We start from the raw sequence: 21,582 nt of genomic DNA, 5'->3' as shown, positions 1-21,582 counted from the left end.
AGCACGCGCTCTTAGCGGTTCCGGGAGCAGGTGGCATTCACTTCCGGCAGCAGGGCCATGGTAAGAAGGCTGGTGGTGGGAAGTAAGGGGGGTGACGTGCTTTGGGGGGTCGGAGGCAGGCCTGGGGCAGGTATGCAGACGCCTAGGGTTCTGGTTCGGAGGATCCGCGGGAGAGACCTCCGGCGTTGGTTCCGATTTGCTGTTTCCGGCCTTTCTCTGCGGTCAGGTCACATGGGCCCACAACGGCGATAACTAAAACTCTGAGCAGTCTCAGTGAATCGAGTGCCTTTGAAGGTTTTAAAACCATCATCACATTCAGTATGTTCTGAATCCCCATTCTGAAAGATGAAGAAACTGGGGCCCAGAGAAGTTGAGTAATTTACCCAAGGATCCATAGCTGGTTACTGTAGGAGTCGGCATTGGAACCGAGATCTGACTCCACCGCCTAAAGTATCTTCCCTGCACTATTCGAGGTGGAGAACCGTGCACCTCATAAAACCCTAGTGTTACGGGTTGAGGCCTCCATCCCTCCCTCCTCCTCCGTTCTACCCTTCCCTCAATCCTTCTGTCCCCAAGATGACGCTTTAACCTGACCGAGAATTGAAACGTTATTGCGATGAATATCTCGGACTTTTTCCCCACTAGGACACTGATAGTTTCCTGCTTGGGGAACTGTCACACGGGCTATGGATCCAGTGTCAGCCCAGAGTTGGCTCTCCCAGGCATTTGTTGAATGAATAAAGGCTGCGCCCCCTTTCCTATACCAACTTGAACTGCCTGGAAAAAAAGAGAACCGGTTTAAAAGTCAGACTCTGCCCCACTCACTGGCTGTGTGTCTTTGGGTAAATTTCTTACCTTCTCTGGGCTAAGTTTCCTCCGTGGTAAAGTAGAAGTAGTGGTTCCCATCGCATACAGATTTCGTGAAGATCATGTGAGGTAAAGCATCTGGCTTTACCTTTTTTTCATCTCTGGCAGTAATGCTGACCTCACAGGATTGGCGTGAGCCTCCGTGTAAGATGCTTTGCAACTGTCACTTGTGTGATTAGCATGGTTAAGTTCCGTGAGAGAAATGGTCTCCCTCTCTCCCTTCCAGGCTGCCCTCCTTCGAGCTGTGCCGCGGTCGCCAGGGCCAGCTGCGTGGGGAAGGCCTCTCCACAGGCTGTGGTGCTGCAGTGGGCAGGATCCTAGAAGGTGGGTGGGGAGCAGGCCGCCCCCCTCCAAGAAGAAACCACCAGGCACAGAGACAGAGAAATTTCAGATGGTGTACCGGTTTGATGCCATCAGGGTCTTCGGGTACTTGTCTCGGCTGAAGGTGGCACAGACGGCCCTGACGGTGGTGGCCCTGCCACCTGGCCTCTACTGGTACTCCCAGGGCCTCATGACCTTCCACTCCCTGTGCCTGGCGGGCGGGGTCGCTGGCTTCGCCATGGCCATGTTGTGCTGGATGAGCCATTTCTTCCGGAGGCTGGTGGGCATCCTATATGTGAACGAGTCGGCCACCATGCTGCGGGTAGCCCACCTGACCTTCTGGGGCTGGCGACAGGACACATACTGCCCCGTGGCCGACATGATGCCCGTGACGGAAAGCCAGGATCGGCCTCAGGAGCTGTTCGTGCGGATCAAGCGGTACAGTGGGAAACAGACCTTCTACCTCACCTTGCGCTACGGACGCATCCTGGACCGAGAGCGTTTCACGCAGGTGTTTGGGATGCTGGACAAGCTCAAGTGAACATCGAGGAGTGGGGCCTCCCGCAGGACAGCTGAGGAGTGGGGGTCGGGCAGCTGGAGACTTTGCGGGGGCCCCTGGGAACTTGTCTTTGGGGATGAGGAAATTCACGAGGTAGAAGAGAGTAATCGGGTTTAGAAAGAGGCTCTGAGTGCAGATACTTCACTGCACATGTGTATTACATTCAGATAATGGCCAGAAGTTTCTGTTAAGAGCTAGTTCTTGGAGGAAGCAATGCCAAGCTCACTGGAACAGTACCCTGCTGTGAAATCAAAGACAGAGAGGTGGAGGGGGTGAGGAGCCAGAAGACTTGAGTCTATACATTTACAAATCCCTGTCCTGGGGCAGGTTCTCAAATCTCTTAGAACCTTGGTGTTCACATCTGTAAAGTGGAAAATTCCTCCCTGTCTCCTGGGATGGTGTGAGAATAAACAGTAAATGTCACCGTTAGTTCAGTGATGGCGTGGCGAAAGGCTTCCAGACAATGGCTAGCGATTTCACGAGCTACGTGCTGCGCCCCCTGGTGGACCCAGCGGCAGGAGGGACCAGGATGAAGCCTAGAGGTGGGTCATTTCATCCTGCCAGCAGGGTAGCCGCACAGCCACTGGGGTAGGGGTTTCATCTGAGCGAGTTCACCACCCAGAGGTCTAGGGGCTCCCACATCAGAAGGCTTTGCAGTGTAATAAAGTCAGATGAACTATATGCTGGCGTGATACTTTATAAACTAAAGCCAGTTATATGCAGTGTCCCTTGTAATTGGTAATGTGTTTATTATATAATTTGTAAGAAGTCAATAACTACATTTTTTCTGACCTTCCAGTCCTTTTTTTTTTAATTGTAGTAAAATAGAAACATAAATTTATCCTTTTAACCATTTTAAGTGTGCACTAAGTGGTATTAAGTATATTTACAGTGTTGTGCAACCATCATTTTTCTCCATTTCCAGAACTTTTTGATTATCCCAACTAGAAACTGCAACCATTAAGTAACTCCCCAACCTCGCCTTTCTCCAGCCCTTGGCGACCATTAATCTGCTTTCCGTTTCTATGGACTTGTGTATTCTGGACATTTCATGTAAATGGAATCATCCACTGTGTGGCCTTTAATCTCTGGCTTCTCTCACTTGGCATAATTTTGCCAGGTTCATCCATGTCGTAGCAGGTATCAGCACTTCATTCCTTTTTTATGGTGGAATAACACATGTATATATCATGTTTTGTTTATTCGTTCATCTTTTGATGGACACTTTAATTGTTTCCACCTTTTGGCTATTGTGCATAGTGCTGCTGTGAACACAGGTGTACAAACACCTGAGTTTCTGCTTTCAGTTCCTTGGGGTATTTTCTGAGAAGTGGCATTACTGGATCATATGGTAATTCTATTAGGACCTGCCAAATTTTTCCATAGTGGCGGCACCATTTTATATTGCCACCAACAATGAATCAGAGTTCCAATTTATCCACATTTTTTTTTTTAGTAATAGCCATCCTAATGGGTGTGAAGTAGTATCTCACTGTGCTTTCAGTATTTATATAAAACAGATGTTATCCTGTATCTGAAATGGTTTTTTTTTTTTTGCTTCATATTATATCGCTAGACTATGTCAGTTATAAACATTCATTTAAAATATTCAATCACAAGGGAGAAACCTTGTAACTGTGAGATGCTGGATGTTAACTTATTGTGGTAATCCTTTTGCAGTATATACATATATGTCATGTTGTATACCTTAAACTAATACAATATTATACGTCAATTATATTGCAATAAAATTGGAAAAAATGGGCAGTGTACCTTACAAATAAATAAAAAGGCCCAGATTATTTGATTTTTTTTTCATTTAAATACTTTTTATGCAACAAAAAATCAGTAATTGCAAAGTACTCCACTGAGTGGGATGTAGCTGGTCCTTTAACCTTTCTTATTTAAATGATTTCCAATTTGGGACTTCCCTGGTGATCCAGCAGTTAAAGACTCCATGCTCCCAATGCAGGAGGCCCAGGTTCGATCCCTGGTCAGGGAACTAGATCCTGCATGCTGCAACCAAAGACCTGGCGCAGCCAAATAAATAATAAATGATTTCCATTTTTTCATTGTTATAAAGAATGTGACAAATATCAAATACATAGAGAGATATCCTTCCTCTGTGTAGAGAGCAAATGGCATTTTGAGAATAGTGACTTTATAATCAAGATAACATGAAAGAAGTTAGATCTTAATTTATTGCATTTCACAGAAGCAAGTAAAGCATGTAATTCAAGACAGTTTGTTCCTGCAGCCTTCCAAATCAGCCAGTCATCCCAAACCTCTTCTGCTGGGTGCTGAGGGCCCCGCGGTTCATAAAAGGGGAGGATTTTGGTGTTTGTGGGGCTGACAGCATCTTGGTGGGGAGGGAGGGCAGATGCTCAGTGTGTGCAGGTAGAGATGGGGAAAAGTGCAAGGAAAGAGAAGAATGGGGTCATCTGAGGCAGAAGAGCAGGAGGGGGTGAGGTTGGGAGAGGAGCCCAGATGGCCTGGGGCCGGGACCTTGAAGGGGACCCCAAGTGTGAGGAAGAGACAAACATGAGCGCCGCTTGTTCAGGCCAAGGGAACAGCAAGCTTGCGCTTCTGCCTTGGCCGGAGTGGGGTGGGTGCCTTGCTGAGGCAGGAGCCTGCGTTTGATCCAGATCACTGTGGGGAGGCTTTGAAGGTCAGAGAAAAAGGAAAGAACAGTGATAGAAAGCTTGGGAACTCATAAGACTAAGAGAAAACAGCTTTTAATTTGTATTCGTTTTTAGTTAAAGATGTGAGTGAAAGGACATAAGCTTATTATGGATTTGTTGTTTCCTCTGTTAAATTCCCATAGTGTGTTAACTCCAGCCAGTGGGAGGCCGTGGTCTGGGGAGTGTGTGATTGTGTCCCTCAGGTGTTTGGAACGCTGGGACCCTGCTGTAAGCCAGGGTGTGTCTGTGGGTTGCCGAGATAGAGGGGCTGTGCGTGCAGTGGAAGGTGTGACCCAGAGCCTAGTCGTGGGCCTGGAGGGTCCCAGAGGGCCTCACGCCCACTCAGAAGGGCTGGCTCTTCAGGGTAAATGGCATGTGGTTCCATTGACTTAGATGGTTTTATACCGACTTTAATCTAAAGTATGGCAGGAACCTGACCGCTCTCACCTGCTCCGGCCCTACCATCTGGATCCAAGCTGCCCTCGTAGCCTCTGGGCTATTGTGACCTGCTGCTTCCATCCTTGTCCTGCTAGAGGCTGTTCTCACAGCAGCTAAAGTGAGCCTTTTAAAAAAAAGAATCACGTCACTGCTGTAGAAGCTGAAGTCCTTAGCGTGGCCTACAGGGTCCAGCATGGCCTGGCCCTGTCCCTACCCCCAGCTTCTTCCCTTATCCACAGCTCTGCACTGATGGCTTCACTTGGCTGTATTTCCCTTGCTTTTCCGCCAATAATCAAGGACCCTCCAGCCTCAGGGCCTTTGTATTGACAAGTTCCTCTGCCTGGAAGCCTTTCTCCTAGGTATCTACACAGAAGTCTCTCTCTCTCTCCAGCTTCTTCCTCTGTATCACAGGGGTGTTACTATTTATCCTCAAGAAGCTGAACTGAGGATTCAGTTATATAGACGACTCGATTACATAATTATCTAGAGCTGCTGGTTCCCTTCCTTACCTTTCCCTCACCTGCGTGTCAGTGACTTCAATTCCTGTGAACCTCTTTTCCCAGAGACACAGTCTGTGCCTATAAAATATCTTGAGAGGGGTTAATGACTTGACCTTGACTTATTAAAACCAAAAATTAACTCAAATAGGCCTGTTGGGCTACTTCTAAGCACTTACCTGAGTGAGCTTCACTCCCGGAGATTCTGACTAGGTCTGGGGTGCACCCCCAGAATCTGTATTTTTTTCCAACTTGAGGCTAATTCTGCCATGCAGCCAAGCTGGGACTTTCTGAACTAGATGACCAGGCTGGACAACACCAGAGTGACACATGCCTCTGTGTCCCGGGCCATTTTTTTTTCCCCCTGCAGAATAGGTTCTCATCCTGGGCTCTGTGTGTAGAATCAGGTGGAAACCCCTTAAAAAATACTGTTGCCCAGGCCCATGACCAGGTTCCCTAGGTCGGCGGTTCCCAAGCTGGTTTTGTGGAAGACAGTTTTTCCATGGACAGAGGTGAAGGGGTGGGGGAGGGGGTGGGGGCGGGGATGGTTCAGGCGGTAATACGAGCGAAGGGGAGCCATGGAGCCACGGGGAGCGCAGAATGAAGCGTCGCTTGTCCGCTGCCCACCTCCTGCTGTGCGGCCCGGTTCCTAACAGGCGGAGGGTGCGGGCTGCGGACCCCTGCCCTAGGTGATTCTCACGCGTGGCCTGACTTGCCAATCACTGTCCAGAAGTGTCAGCACAGTAGGAGGTGAGAGCCCCGATTCTCACCAGCTTTGGCACGAAAGAGCCTCCACGTGGATGCGTGGTTTGCTCACGCAGTACCAGCAGAGGGCACACAGAGCAAATGCATGATTCCATCCCTTTATTCCCCAGCTAACGTCACAGATCCCCACGTGACAACGGAAACAGGTTAGGGCTTCTGCAGGACACCAGCGGGGCAGTACCCAGGAGCTGTTCCCATGCCCCAAATCAGCAACAACAAAAACAACAAAACTCGCCTGTGCTCAACCCTGCGGATGCTGGTAGAAGCCAGGCACCTGTATTTTGATGCTTCCCAGCTAATTCCAAGGCACCCCGAGTTTTGAGAATCATTGTGTGGGATTGACCCTTCCCAAGAGCTGCACGTCTGATGGTCAAGCAGCTTATCAGAAAGTGGAAATGGTCTTTAGATTCAGGCGGTGGGTATATTGGCGATTTCCCCCTTTGAAAACAATTCCAAAATAATCACCTAATAGCAATACCCAAGCATGTATATGAGGATGTTCACCGAATGTTTCTAATAGTGAAACAAACACACAACAACAGGAAGTAAACTAAGTTGCCATTAGTATGCAGCATGGTTAGATAAGCTATGGAATATTACATGGCGCCTAAAAAGAGTGAGGTTGAACTCACTCTCAAAAAGAGATGAAGCAAAGCTTCACCTGTGCTCCCCATTGCTCCGCATCACTTGCATTTCCGCCTGAACCATACCCGCCCCCCCATATCTGCTGATGTGACAAGATAACCATGGGGTAGTGTTAAGTAGAAAAAGCAAATCACAGCACAATATAGTTCAGTATGATCCTATTTGTGTTTTTTAAAAAAACACGTTCCAAATTGTTTACAGTGGTTAACTCTGGGGAGAAGATTCAGGTGGATGAGATAAAGAGAAAACTTCTACTTTCAACTTTATAATATTCTAGTATAATTTAAAATTTCCATAACAAGCACATCATTCACCTTAACAAATGAAGTAAAACGCTGTAATAAACACCATCTCTTTTGCCATCCTTTCCCTGTCCCGCCAGCTTCCTAGGTAAAGAGAAAAGTTTCTCAACCGTGAATCCCCATTCTGGACGTGGAAGCTGGGTGGACAGCAGGAAACATTCAGTCATGAAAAGCATCAGTGATGTAACCGTGTTTGTATTTTGTAGACTGGTTTTCATTCCTATCTGCTGAGAACTGTCTGGATTTTGCCCCCTACCCATCCCCTCCCTGGCTCCTGCCCTGGGCTGTGTATTATTTATTTATTTATTTATTAAAAAAAATAAATTTATTTATTTATGTATTGGGTGTGTTGGGTTTTTGTTGCTGAGTGGCGCGGGCTTTTTCTCTAGTTGCAATGCGGGGGGTGGGGGGCCCTACTCTTTGTTGCGGTGCATGGGCTTCTCATTGCTGTGGATTCTCTTGTTGCAGAGCATGGGCTCTAGGTGCCCGGGCTTCAATAGTTGTGGCATGTGGGCTCTAGAGCTCAGGCTCAGTAGTTGTGGCGCATGGGCTTAGTGGCTCCGCAGCATATGGGATCTTCCCAGGCCAGGAATTGAACCCGTCTCCCCTGCGTTAGCAGGCAGATTTTTTTTTTTTTTTTAACAGACAATAAACAGCATATATTTAGAGTGTACAATTTGGTATCCCAATCTTCCAATTCATTCCCCCCCAACCCTCCCCACTTTCCCCACTTGGTGTTCATATGTTTGTTCTCTACATTTGTGTCTCCATTTCCGCCTTGCAAACCGGTTGATTTGTACCATTTTTCTAGATTCCACATATATGTGTTAATATACGATATTTGTTTTTCTCTTTCTGACTCACTTCACTCTGTATGACAGTCTCTAGGTTCATCCATGTCTCTACAAATGTCCCAATTTCATTCCTTTTTACAGCTGAGTAATATTCCATTGTGTATATGTACCACATCTTTTTTATCATTCCTCTGTTGATGGACATTTAGGTTGCTTCCATGTCCTGGCTGTTGTAAATAGTGCTGCAATGAACATTGGAGTGCATGTGTCTTTCTGAATTATGGTGTTCTCTGGGTATATGCCCAGCAGTGGGATTGCTGGGTCATATGGTAGTTCTATTTTTAGTTTTGCAAGGAACCTCCATACTGTTCTCCATAGTGGCTGTATCAATTTGCATTCCCACCAGCAGTGCAAGTGCGTTCCCTTTTCTCCATACCCTCTCCAGCATTTACTGTTTGTAGATTTTCTGATGATGTCCATTCTAACCAGTGTGAGGTGATACCTCATTGTAGTTTTGATTTGCATTTCTCTCATAATTAGTGGGCAGACAGATTCTTAACCAGTGCACCACCAGGGAAGTCCCTGCATATTATTTAGATGCAGGAAATGGGGTGACCTGTAGTATGTCCGTTTTCATAAGGTAGTTGCTAGGGACTGAAAGATTGTATCCCCTCCTAAATTCCTATGAAACCATAGCCCCTCCATGTGATGGTGTTTGCAGGTGGGGCCTTCAGGGGGGGATGAGGGTCAGAGGAGGTCTTGAGGGTGGGGCCTCTATGATGGAATCAGTGCCACATGAGGACACAAGCAGGAAGAGACCCTCACCAAGGACCCAACCCTGGACTTGCAGCCTCCAGAAACATGAGAAATAAATGTGGGCTGTTTATGCTGCCCCATCTCTGATATTCTGTTAGAGTAGCCCCAGCTAAGACAGGTGGTCCTCCAGACCGTAGTGAGGTTGGCTGCAACTGGGGACATTCACGCTGTACATGGCTGGGAACCGCTGTCCTTCCTGCACCGGTTACCAGAACTGAGCCTTATCTTGTCATAGGCTCAGAGAGCCCACCCCAGCCTATCATAAATAAGCATGTTTAATGCACTCCCCAGAATAAATCCAATGGGCTTAGCTGCTTGCAGGGGCCCGGCCTGGGATGAATTAACCAAGTAACTATGAGCTTGCCCTTGGCTGCTCTAAGAATTCAGGACTTGTGAGTCCCCCAGTGGAAAGCCACAGGGTCCCTTTGAAACCTGAGCAGATTTCAGCTTTTATGGCCTGTTTTGATCCTGCAGTACTCATTCAACTATAAAACCTTACCTTATGAGAGTTAATCAGGCAGGGTTGATACCATCTGGCCATGTTTGTACCAACTCTAGTGACAAAACATCCATTTTACTGATTAACAGTTGTAAGCTACTCCTGGATCTGGTGGGACTCGTCCCCGAGTTGGGAAGTAGATTTAATATTTAGAAGTATATGTGAGCCCCGTTCACGGAGATCAAGTGCAAAAGGAACCATCATGTATTAAGCACCTCCTGAGTCAGGCGATGATTACGTGATTTTCTTGAATCCTCCCAGCAGCTGTTGGAGCTGGAGAACCAGAGAGAGGTCGCAGGTATAAGGTGAAGCACGTGGAAATCTTGGAAGCAAGACTTCCTGCTACTTGAATCCCAGCCCTGCCACTCCCAGGCTGTGACTTTGGGCCAGTCATATAATCAGTGTCCATGCCTTGGTTTCTTCATCTGTGAGTTAGTGATAATAAAAGCACCCACTGAGGGTGGTTGAAAGGGCTGACTTATTACATGAAAAGCATTTAAAATAGCGCTTGGTCCAGGGAAGTCCTCAATGAGTGTCGGCTACATCACTATGGTCACTCTCACCCTGCAGGTGATGCTCAGAGAGGTAAAGTGATTTGCTCAAGGTCACCCAGCTAGAGAGCAGCAGAGTTAGGTCATTGTACTGCCGTATCCTGCCTCCCCGGGGTGGTCGGGGGGATGAAGGACAGAAAATGGAAAGAATGACTGTTTTTAACAAAGGTCCTGGCACCTTCCACCCACCTGCCTTCAGGATATACGTTTAGGAGCTCACACTAATGCTGACCAGTTCGCGTCCACTTTCCCAGGCCGCTGGCCAGGCTGGTGGTGAGGAGGCTCCTGAGTGGTTGATCCTCAACCAAGCCCATGCTGACTGTGTGTGTGCACATTCACACACACCTGTGTGCCTCAAATGCTGGCTTCCTGACGCTGGGCAGCTTCCTCAACCTCTCTGAGCGTCAGACTCCTCGCCTGACAAGTAGGCAGAACATACCTAGCTCATAAGTGTGTTGTGAACGTTACAAAGCCCCAGTCGAATATGCTTGTGCATAGCAGATGCTCAACAAAGGATAAATATTATCACTATATGTGATTATTCTTAAAAGGCCATTTAATGGTAGATATTGCTTTCCAGGTCAATTATTTCATAGACCTGTTGGGTGTCCCAGCTGGAGGGAACCTTGGAAATCATGTGGTCCAAACCATACATTTTCAGATGCGAAAAATAAGGGCCACGGAGGGCCACTGGGACAGCTGGGCGCAGAGTCAGGAGCGCTCGACCCCTGGTTCCAGGTCAGGACACCAGGAGGACGCAAGAGCCAGCTCATTTCCACAGGTGCTGACTCAGCATCTCTTCCATGCCTTCCCATGCTGCACCTGCCTCCCGGCTGATTCCAATCAGTCATCAACTTACTGCCTCCATCAGTGACGGAGAGAATGTGATTTAATTGGTTTGGGGTGGGGCCCAAGCATTAGGATTTTTACACAGTTTTTTAGGGCAACTCCCAAGGGCATCTAGTGTTGAATGTCGCTGTCCTGGATGGAGTGGATTCTGTGCTTTTCCTTCCCTCTCCTTCCAGCCCATTATTGCTGTCCTGGTTGGGCCACCCGGTCATCTTGATGGCCATAGATTCCTGACTGGTTACCCAGCCTCTATGTTGTTCACAGTGGACACTCAGGACATTCTTTCTAGAATGCATGTTGGGTTATTCCCCCTGCTCCAAACCTTTAGGGGCTCCATCAGTGCACGGAAGTGACAGCATGGCACAGAAGGCCCTCTGGATATGAGCCCTGCCTGTTTCTTTGGCCTGGTCTCCAGGCTCTCCTGGTCTCCCTGTCTTTGTGATCTTGTAATGCTGAATGCTGTAGAAATGCCTGCCTCACCCTGCCTTTGTGCCTTCATCTAGCTGTTCTCTTGGTCTGGAATGCCTTCCACACACCCCTCCTCGGAGTCACTGGAGCAGTCCCCACTCAACCTTTTATTTATTTATTTATTGGCTGCATTTGGGCCTTCGTTGCTGCATGCGGGCTTTCTCTAATTGCGGCGAGCAGGGCTACTCTTCATTGTGGTGCGTGGGCTCCTCATTGTGGTGGCTTCTCTTGTTGTGAAGCATGGGCTCTAGGCTCATGGGCTTCAATAGTTGCGGCACATGGACTCAATAGTTGTGGCTCACGGGCTCTAGAGCACAGGCTCAGTAGTTGTGGTGCATGGGCTCTGTTGCTCCACATGTGGGATCTTCCTGGAGCAGGGATCGAACCCATGTCCCCTGCATTGACAGGCAGATTCTTAACCACTGCGCCACCTATGAAATCCCCCCACTCAACCCTGAAGTTGAAACTTGGGGGTCTAACTTCCACCCTGACTTGGGCCTATCCTTTGTTCATGTACGGCATCCTCCTGTATCCTGGTCCTTATGCTGGGTTGCTATGTCCTTTGCCCCACTGGAAGGTGAGGTGAGGGTAAGGACCACGCCTTGTCCATCCCCAACACATGGCATGTCTTAGATGAACTCTGATGAACTGAATGGCCTCACCAGGATTCTGAGCCCAAGGCAGACTTAACGCAAGTAGAGAATTCCCCCAAAACATCCCTAAGAGCTATATCATAGGTGCTTCATAAGAACTTGCCAAATAAGTCCTTACCAAAACCATTTCCAACCAAAAAGTCCACATTGACTCTGATGTTTCCATTATAAATATTTTGTTTTTAATTTAAGAATACTGGTTAACACAGGAAATGGATTGAGTTCATGGAATTGTGCATATGGTCATCAGTTACACTGTGACATGTTAATTTCTTTATCATTAATTGGCACTGTCAACAGACTACTGTAAACAAGATCACTTTGTACGTGTAAGTCGGCGAGGCTCCCTAGCTATGGTTTTCTACCATGAGCTGATATATAGATAGATATAGACAAGTATAGATATACAGATATATTAATGTTCTGCGCAACTGTGCATGGTTACTGAGTGTCAGTAAAAATTATAAAAAAAACACCCATTTATAATAAAAGTGAGGATGTGCTAAGATTTGCTATTACTGGACCTTGTTTTCTGTAAAAGTGATGAAACTTGCTAGCGACATTTACTAATCTCTACGGCACTAATGTGTGATGAATTCGTCTCCAGACCGCCGGCCACAGAAGCTCTTCTGCATGGACTCTGCTCGAGCTGGCAGCCTGTCCTCTGGACTCCCTGTGTCTTCACCGACCTCTGACAAGTCTCTTGAGTGCTGCAGAGAATGTTTTGCTTGAAATTCTTCCAGCTACACCCCCACCCCCAAAAGAGAATGTCTCAGGAACTCACTACGCCCTGAGTCAACGAGCACTGGCTGCTAAATGGCTTAAAAAGTTTTATGAGAAGTAACTTCCCTTGGTAAGGAGTGAATAAGTCTGGAAATGACTTTCCAGATAAAAAAGATTTCATTTCTGTCAATGCCTTGTGGGGAGAGAACAAAATATTGGAGCCACTCTCTCCACCAAAGAGAGCCACGTTTCTGGTTGTGCCCTAGCTTAAAAACCTTTTGGACTCCAGGAACCTCGCTGTATGTTTGGATCCAATGCTGAAGTTCTCAGGATGAAAGCATACGTGAACTATGGTTGGTTTGCATTTTGCTTGTTTGTTAAATAAGGCCTTGAATCTTGGGATATTGCCTGTGGAATCTGGATCCCCAGTGAAAAGTGTGAGGCTGTGAACTCATGTGTCTTTGCACATGCTGTTCCCCTTCTGCAACACTCTTCCTTGCCTTGTCTGCTTGGTGAACTCCTGCTCATCCTGCAAAACCCTGCTCAAATGTCACTTGCTCCTGGGAACCTCCTCTGACCCTTGGGTGGATTCGGCCCCTCCCTCTGAGTTCCTGATGTCCCTACACATTACCTCTGTTATGACACTTGCCATTCTGCGTTAATTGTTGGTTTAAGAGTCTGTTGTCCCCAACGGGATGTGAGTCCCTTGAGAGCAGGGACTTGGTTTTATTTCACCTTTGGATTTCTAGTGCTTCGCACTGGGCCTGGGACAGAGCAGGTGTTTAATGTGTGTCATGAATAAGTGATTGGATACGTAAATGAATATACAAATGAGTGAAAGCTTGCAGAGGGAGGCGGGCTCTGTTCAGCATTCAGTTGGCAGTGCGAGTGCCCTTGCACATGGCAGCGCTCCTTAAAAGCAATGGGTTAGCACTGAGTGCAGGAACGCTGGGTGAACTGGGATTCAGGGATCCGGCTATGTCTGTTAAACACGCGAGTGCCTTTTATTCTCAGCAAAAATAGGTTGATGACCAAATCTGCTGAAAAGTGGAAGCGGAAAAAAGCCAAACCACGTTGAGATCTTTGGATGATTAGTTATTAAAAGACAAAAGCTCAATTGAGAATCTTGATCTGCCCGGCTCCCAAAACAGTCGGCCAAGGCAGCAGGAGACCACGCGGCTTCCTTTGGGACAGACGTCCTTCGTCTACCCGCTAAATACCCCCTCGTTGCTGTAGGACAACTAAATGCTCTTTTTAGGAGCATCTGAAGTCAAATCCGTTCCAAAACTGTCTTGCCTCCTGCAGAGATCCCCAGCCATCGTCCAATTAAGCCTCTAAGCACCACCTGCCTCGTCATCTCACAGTGACTCATGGCCGGAAAAGCTCTGACTTGGAGGCGTAATGACAAGGAAACCACCTCGTACCAACAGGCTACTTTTTCCTGCATGGAGCTCTGGTGCCTTTAATTCATGATGCCGCCCACGAGAAGAAACCCAGTCCAACTCTGATGGAGCAGCAAAGCCATTCCTGGGGTGGCTCAGGTGTGGAGCAGAGGCAGATGAGCAGAAGCTAGAGAAGGGGTCCCAGGGCGAGGGGTCCAAGGTCAGACCCCAGATGCCGTGGGGACAGGAGGCGGGGTCTCTGCTGCCCCAAGCCTGGGCTTACGCTCCTGGGGGTGTGTGGCCAGGGTGATCGGACACAGCTTTCCTTTCACAGAGGTCTGGGCTGATGTTTAACGGGAGGGAGTGCCTTTGGGGAATGAGGGCGGTGAGTAAGACCCATCAGCGGTGCCACCCAGAGATGCCCCCAGGACGAGGCCTCATCAAGGAGAGCGTTCACAGTTTGGAGAGGAATCCCCAGGTGCATCGGGGGAGTGGTCTTACTTTTCAGGAGGCCAGAAGACCCTTTCGCACACCCCCAAGCTCAATCCCATGTCTCTACGGTCCTGTCTTCAAACGCTCTGTCCTGCCCATCACTGGACTGCACGTGGGATGTGCTCAGAGCTCTGGGACTTGGGGATGAGGCGGAAGCATATCTGCTTGCATAGGGCAGGGGAAGCCAGCATCCTCCCCTCTTAGAATGTGTCACTCAAGAGGTATGGAACCCAGGAGACCCAGCCACCCCCACCAGGGACAGGTGTCATTCCTTTGACTGGCTTCCAAAGGTATCATCTGGGTCAGGAGTGGCAAACACACGGCCAGGACCCTCGGGGCCCGTCCTAAGACTATGTCCAGGGCTCAAGCAGAATTTCTGGGCTTAAAACCAATGTGCGCCACTGGCTCTGCAGGGAGGGAAACCCAAACCAGCCCCGCCCTCCCCTATCCTCCCCACAAGCCACCAAAAACATCTCCTCCCCACAAATAACCCTCCAGTGTATGCATTCACCTCTGATACTTTAAGTGAAAACATGAATTAGGCAAACTAATCAATTTGACAACGGTTGAGATCGGGGCTTCCTCAGAGCGTGGAGGAAACAGCTTCTTTACTTGAAGTCGGCTAAGATGTCACTGAAAATATTGAGGAACAGGTGTGCGTGGTGGTCCCTGAAGACCAGAGTGGGACGGAAGCGGATGGACTTGTCACCGCAGCCTCCCAGCATCAGGCCTGAAAGGAGAAGCAGGGGTGGGTTAAAGGCTTGGGCTCAGAGTCACGTGCTGGGGACCCGGCTGGGGTCACACATGCCCGCTACCCCATCCATCCGTACCGTTCTGTCCTTCCTTCCAGCCACCCATCCAGCCCTCCTTCCCATTCTCTGCCATTGCCCAGCTCACCCCACCTTCTTTTCCCTCCCTCCTTTCCAACTTCGAATGCCAGCTCTGTTGCCCCTGAACTAAGCCTGCTGATGGAGAAATCCTGAGACAAAGTCCTTGCTTCCAGAATCTCATGGTGTGGCGGGGAAAGAAGTAAAGTAAATCAGAAAAGTGTGGGCAGGTCAGCAGTGTGTGTGAGGGATGGAATCTTAGTTCCCCAACCAGGGATCGAACCTGGGGTCCTAGCAGTAAAAGCGCAGAGTCCTAACCATTGGACCACCAGGGAATTCCCAGAATCTGCTTATTTTGCAGGGCGACTTCACCTTTGACTAGATGGGGCTCCTTGGCTGGGTTGTGTAGCGTCCCTGAGACTCAGGTTTTTCCTTCTCAAGAGGAGGTTAATTACCCTGCCCTTCAGGGCTGCCACAGGGTTCTCTAAGATGGTCCTCGTGAAAGACACCAGCTTTGACACACAGTAGATGCTCTGATCCCCCCCACTTAAAACTTCCATGGCTCCCATAGCTCTTAGGAGAAAGTCCAGAATCTTGAACCTCATCCACCAGGCTGACGTGAACCTGATTCACCCCCTGCCGCTTCTCTGTCCCTTATCACACTCCACGGGTTTGGTTTCTCCCTCTGTAAGCCCTGTCCTGCCAGCTGAAGGCACATGTCTCCTCCGTCTGCCCAGAATGCTCCTTCTCACTTTCTTCACCTGGCCAACCCCTATTCATCCAGCAAGACGTAAGGTAAAATGCCACTTCCTCAAGGAAGCCTTCCCCGATTTCCTGGACATTTTCCCCAGCTATGTACTCTCTAGCTCCTTTTCCTCCATCCTAGGACTTATAACTGTAGTAGATTGTTTATGAAATATCCTCTTTGATGTCCCCCCCTTCCTGCTCAACTGCAAGCTCCCTGACTCTCCGGACTCTCTCCAGTGTTGGCACTGCTCACCTTCTCGGTGAATACTGTCGAATGAATAAATGTATAAGGAAAGCTAAGCTCCCTGGTAAGTTTCCCTCTTTTGAGAAAGGAGATTCAGACTATTTTTAGTCCCGTAAATCACCTTCTGCACCCCCCGCCTCGGGGCCCCCCACCAGGAAATGTGGGCACCCCTGGCTGCCTTACCTTTGTTTCTGGCTACTGAAATGAGTTTATTCCGTATGGATTCGTCTGGAGTGTCAAAGGAGCAGAAGGTGCCTCGTCCTCTTACTCTGCTGATGAGCTGGGGGTACCGGGCCTGCAGTGGGGACACAAGACTGGCATCGAAGCAAAGGAAGGCAGCCATCGTCCACGTGGACCTCATGGCCCCTCAGCTCAGGACAGGGGCGGTCTGAGATTGTGACAGCCTCAGAACGACAAGATCCCTGCCGAGGCTGGCCCTGGCACGTCCCACAGTCTGGCACCAACAACTGCAAGCAGGGCGCAGCTGTCCCCCCAGGGGACATAAATAAGTGCCTGACATTTCTCCTGCCACGCTGGCAACAGCGGAAGGAACACTGCAGCAGGAGGAAAGGGCCCGATCCCTCCATCCTTCCCAGAGGCTTTTCCTAGCACTTGCCCCTGCCCAATCTCAGTCTAAATGCAAGTCCAGCCCAAGAAGTGAAAAAGAAATTCCCCCTAGAGCCTTGCAGCACAGTTGGAGGCTCTCAGCTATCTCAACAGCCACACTTTTTTTAAAGGTATGATATTAACACCTTTGCTATGGAAGGCATTTAACTTTTTTTCTCAAAATATTTTTAATTAATTAATTAATTTATTGGCTGCATTGGGTCCTCGGTGCTGTGCACGGGCTTTCTCTAGTTGTGGCAAGTGGCGGCTACTCTTCATTGTGGTGCACGGGCTTCTCATTGTGGTGGCTTCTCTTGTTGAGGAGCATGGGCTCTAGGCACGTGGGCTTCAGTAGTTGCAGCATGTGGGCTCAGTAGTTGTGGTTCGCAGGCTCTAGAGCACAGGCTCAGTAGTTGTGGCTCACGGGCTTAGTTGCTCCGCGACATGTGGGATCTTCCCGGACCAGGGCTCGAACCTGTGTCCCCTGCATTGGCAGGTGGATTCTTAACCACTGTGCCACCAGGAAAGCCCCTCAACAGCCACACTTAACCCCTTCACTCTTTTTTTTGGCTGTGCCTTGCAGCATGTGGGGTCTTAGTTCCCCCACATTGGAGGCACAGAGTCAACCACTGGAGCTCCAGGGAAGCCCCAACCCCTTCAGTCCTTGCATCAGGCAGATCTGGGTTTAAAGCTCCGTGTTCTCATCCAGAGAATGAGGATATTTATATTTTCCTCACTTCAAGTTGTTCTGGGTTAGGGGTGCCAGAAAAAATACAGGACACCCAGTTAAACTTCAGATAAGCAACTTCTAATTGTTTAGTTTAAGTATGTCCCAAAGGTTGCATGGGATACACTTATGCTAAAAAAAGAAAAAATTAGTTGCCATCTTTTAAACTTAACTGGAGTCCTGTATTATAATTTGCTAAATCTAGCATCCCTACCTGGGGAAGGAGGAAGGAGGTCCCTGAAGCTCCTACCTCTACCCAGTGACTGGAACCAAGTCCGGTGCCTGCCCTTCCCCCCTTGGGCTTCGAACTTGTGAAATTTAAATGTAATGGGGGGGGGGCATCCCTGCTTTTTCTGCCCTCTAAATGCAGTAACCCTATTCTGAGGATTCAGTGAGATAAGGGACTTAACACAAGGCTTGACACAGAGCGAGTTCTCAATGAATGGAAATAATAATAACACGTAATAATATTTACTGCTATGTCCTTGATCACGTCAGAGAGGTAAACACTGGCAAAGAACATGGGCGTGGCAATTCCCTGGCGGTCCAGTGGTTGGGACTCGGCACTTTCACTGCCAGGGGCCTGGGTTTGATCCCCAGTCGGGGAACTAAGATCCTGTACGCTGTGCAGTGTGGCCAAAAAAATAGAGAAAAAAAAAGGAAAAAGAACATAGGCTTTGAAGGCCACTAGAATGAGGTTCAAACCCCAGTGGAAGCTGTGTAACTTTGGACAAGTTAATAACCCTCCACACGCCAGTTTCCTCATCTGTAAAATAGGGATAACAGTGGTGTCTATACCCACAGCATTACCGTTGGACTTAAGAGTGCACGAGACCCCCATTACAGGACTTGGCAGGAGCGGGCTCTCAATAAAGGGAAGCTGTTGTCCCTTCATTCCCTCCTCCCTTCATCACCACCACCACCGTCACCATCACCACCACCACCACCGCCACCGCCACCGTCACCGTCACCACCACCACCACCATCACCACCGTCACCGCCACCGCCACCGCCACCGCCACCGCCACCACCACCGTCACCGTCGCCACCACCACCACCACCACCACCATCACCATCAGTGGTTCTGCTCAGCTCACGGGTGACTGGGTGCTTCAAGCTCCCAGAGGAAGTGCTCTCTGTGTCTAGCCATCTGGGGAGAGTCATCTCTCCTCCTAACTCCTGGGCTGGACTGGCTAGTCCTGGAAACACTGTGGTTCCTCCCAGGAGCATCGCCCACCCCCAAATCTAGGAGAATGTGTCAGGCAGGGAGTAGACATAACAAAGATGAATAATTATAATAAAGAGCTCTATTGTCCAATGAGGTGGCCACATGTGGCTGTTGACATGTGAGCCCAAATTGGGATGCGCTGTAAGTGTAAAATACACACCGTTTCAAAGACATCATGAGAAAAGGAGTATGAACTGTTGAATTCTTTTCTATATTGGTGGCATCGTGAAATAATAATATTTTGGTTACGATGAGTTAAGTAAAGTATATTATTCAAATTAATTTCACCTCCTTTTTCACTCTTAGTATGGTTACTAGGACCTTTGAAATTATGTGTGTAGTGGGACTTCCCTGGTAGTCCAGTGGTTGAAAATCCACCTTCCAATGCAAGAGTCGCAGGTTTGACCCCTGGTTGGGGAACAAAGGTCCCACATGCCGCGGTGCAACTAAGCCTGTGTGCTGCAACTACGGAGCCCATGCACTCTAGAGCCCTTGAAAGATCCCACGTGCCACAACCAAGACCCGATGCAGCCAAAAATAAGGAAATAAATTTTTTTTAAAAAAGAAAAAGAAATTATGTGTGTAGCTAGCAATTTATCCCTCTGGAGAGCACTGCTATGAAGTGATCAGGATGTAGAAGATGGTCCAGAGGAGAGAAGAGTGGGCACGTGGGTGGGAATGAGAGAGAGGGAGTGTTGGGGAGCTTTCTCAAAGGAGGGATGTCCGAATTCAGTGTAAGAGTTAAACCAAGCGTTCAGGAGCCGGGAATGGGGTTGGGACGCAGGGTGGGAAGGCGTCCCCTACAGAGGTCAGCTGTTGCCTGGGGGGCGTGGGGAGCCATGCACGGGAATCTGGGAGGGTTGGGGTGGGACCAGGCGGGGTACCTGGAGGTCCAGCAGCCCTGTGAGCAGGACCTTCCCGGCGTGAGCTGCATTATTCAGCAGGTCCTCCCGCTTGATGATGCTGATGACCTCGGCCAGCAACAGGTTCTTGGATGGGTCCCCCAGCCACGTGTTGAAGATCCGGTAAGGCTGGAACGAGACACGGGGTATCAGAGGGGTTCCAGGCACACCCTCAGGCACACTTATCCCCATTTAAGAGGAGAGAGACTAACCCAATGAGTGGCTACTAAGGGCTGGGAGGATAACATATATGGTCTCACCAAATTCTCTCTGTAACAGCAACCCTGTAGAGAGGTACTACCATCAGGGATACCAACTCGTCCTGGCCCCGGGAAATCCCGCAGTCCTGGGGAACCCGAGACAGTTGGCCCCTAGCTACTATAATCTTCATTTTATAAAGGAGGAAGCTGAGGTTCTGAGAGGTTAAGTGATTTTTCTGTAAAAATATAGCTCTTAGGTGGTAGAGTCAGGAGTGTATTGATGGCAGTCTGACCCTCAAAGACCACTCGCTTTACTCCTCCTTCAGGGTATCAATGCAGCCAACTAAAACACACTTCGCAGCCTCTCTTGCAATTAGGAGTGGCCATGTGACCAGATCTTAGTCAAAAGTGGTAGAAACAGAAACGTTGTGGGATTTCTGGGAAGGATGCTTAAAGACGAGAAGAGGGCCACTTTGTCCTTCCCTCCATTTTCCTTCCTACTGCCTCGAATTCAGATGTGAGGGCTGGAGCTCCAGTAGCTAGTTGCGATCATGAGGTGACCTTGAGGGTAGAAGCTACATGCAGCAATGAAGGAAGGAAGGAAGGATCCTGGGCCCTTGATGACTCTGTGCATGTTGTGTGTGTGTGTATGTTTGAGAACCCATATGTACGTGTGGCAGTATGGTAAAGTGGTTAAGAGCATGGGCTCTGGGTTTAAATCTTGACTTTGTCACTTAACAGGCTGTGTGACCTTGACAACTTACTCAACCTCTCTGTGCCTGATTCCTCATTAGCAAAACAGCAGAGAAAAATAACACTTACTTGGTTAGACTGTTGTAAGGATTAAAAGTACAAGAGGAGTACTTAGAACTGAGCCAGGCACAGAACAAATGCTCCATTCATGGCAGAAGCTATTAATATTTTTGCTGGTGCACAAAGAGGAAAATTAGAAGCCTGATAATGGACTGCTATGAAGTCAGCCCTGCAGAGAGAGCTGGTGTGATCATAACCATTGGCTTTAAATTGGATTGATAAGAATGAGGCCTTAGGAAACCTCTGTGACACATCAGGTTTTCACTTAGTTCCTTGTTGGTGAGAAAGAAGCAGTTATGAGATGCCCCCTTGTCCCACCTCCCTCCCCTGCCCTGGACAGGAGAGACGGGCAGGCGGGTCCACACTCACAGCGTTGGGCCTCAACTCCTCCTTGTGGAAGAAGCCCCCGGTCATCATCTTCTTGCTAAAGGTCATCACGTCCGCCGGGTCATCTAAGCCCCAGTGCTCGTGGGCCCAGAACTTGCCGGTGCAGCCTCCTCCTGTCTGGACCTCATCCACCAAGAAGGCACAGCCATGCTGGCCGAGAGGGGAGAGAGACAGGGGAGAAATAAACACCCAGCACAACTCGCCCATCTTGGAGCCCTGAATCCAGCCTGAGAGCTGCTGCTTTCTGAACCGCAAACCAAGCCCGTGTTCTTGGGCTGTGCAAAACCAAACAAAGACTGCAGGAGGGCAGTTCCAGGAGAGCTGTGTCTGCACGTGGCCTGAGCTGGAATGAAACTAGAGCATCAGATGCTCCCTGAACCATCGGCTTCGGTCCCCAAGCAAGGCGACGTGCTCAGACGGAAATGTGTCCCAACCACAAGGCTGCCCCATTTCTCAAACTTCCAGCGCCATGTTCACCAGCTCTGCTGCTCATCACCCAGACTCTTATTTACCCAGCATTTGTGTTTAAGTCAACTCATGTCATGTCACCTTTATCTGTGAACTGACTGCTTGGACGGGCCAGCTATACATGCAAGAAG

General features: G+C 48.9%; 2 protein-coding genes across 8 annotated transcripts in view; one reads left to right on the top strand and one right to left on the bottom strand.

The window, feature by feature from the left end:
* Nucleotides 1-29: 29 nt before the first annotated feature.
* TMEM186 (transmembrane protein 186) lies at nucleotides 30-21,474 on the top strand. Of its 5 annotated transcripts, XR_009055577.1 has the most exons (4): nucleotides 30-60; nucleotides 1,094-2,289; nucleotides 12,313-12,781; nucleotides 20,525-21,474. XR_009055577.1 is itself a non-coding variant. In XM_057750300.1 (2 exons), exons 1-2 carry the CDS (start codon nucleotides 58-60, stop codon nucleotides 1,727-1,729), a joined length of 639 nt encoding a protein of 212 aa, XP_057606283.1. In that variant the 5' UTR covers nucleotides 30-57; the 3' UTR covers nucleotides 1,730-3,539. The 5 variants fall into 5 exon arrangements, 1 of the variants encoding a protein (XP_057606283.1); XR_009055576.1 differs by lacking the exon at nucleotides 20,525-21,474 and having other exon boundaries at nucleotides 12,313-14,711; XR_009055579.1 differs by lacking the exons at nucleotides 12,313-12,781; nucleotides 20,525-21,474 and adding an exon at nucleotides 7,156-7,333.
* The window catches only part of ABAT (4-aminobutyrate aminotransferase), an 85,060-nt gene continuing 78,234 nt past the window's right edge, over nucleotides 14,757-21,582 (bottom strand). For all 3 annotated transcript variants that reach the window (XM_057750297.1, XM_057750298.1, XM_057750299.1), the window contains 4 exons: nucleotides 20,966-21,133; nucleotides 19,566-19,712; nucleotides 16,304-16,415; nucleotides 14,757-15,032 (listed from right to left, as the gene is read on the bottom strand). In XM_057750297.1, coding sequence (XP_057606280.1) covers nucleotides 14,911-15,032; nucleotides 16,304-16,415; nucleotides 19,566-19,712; nucleotides 20,966-21,133 — 549 coding nt within the window. In that variant the 3' untranslated portion in view covers nucleotides 14,757-14,910. The remainder of the gene's footprint in view (nucleotides 15,033-16,303; nucleotides 16,416-19,565; nucleotides 19,713-20,965; nucleotides 21,134-21,582) is intronic.

The sequence above is a fragment of the Hippopotamus amphibius genome, chromosome 9 (genome assembly GCF_030028045.1).
Source record: "Hippopotamus amphibius kiboko isolate mHipAmp2 chromosome 9, mHipAmp2.hap2, whole genome shotgun sequence".
Taxonomy (NCBI): Eukaryota; Metazoa; Chordata; class Mammalia; order Artiodactyla; family Hippopotamidae; genus Hippopotamus; species Hippopotamus amphibius.
Note: the sequence above shows the minus strand (reverse complement) of the source record. Positions and strands in the feature narration are given on the sequence as shown.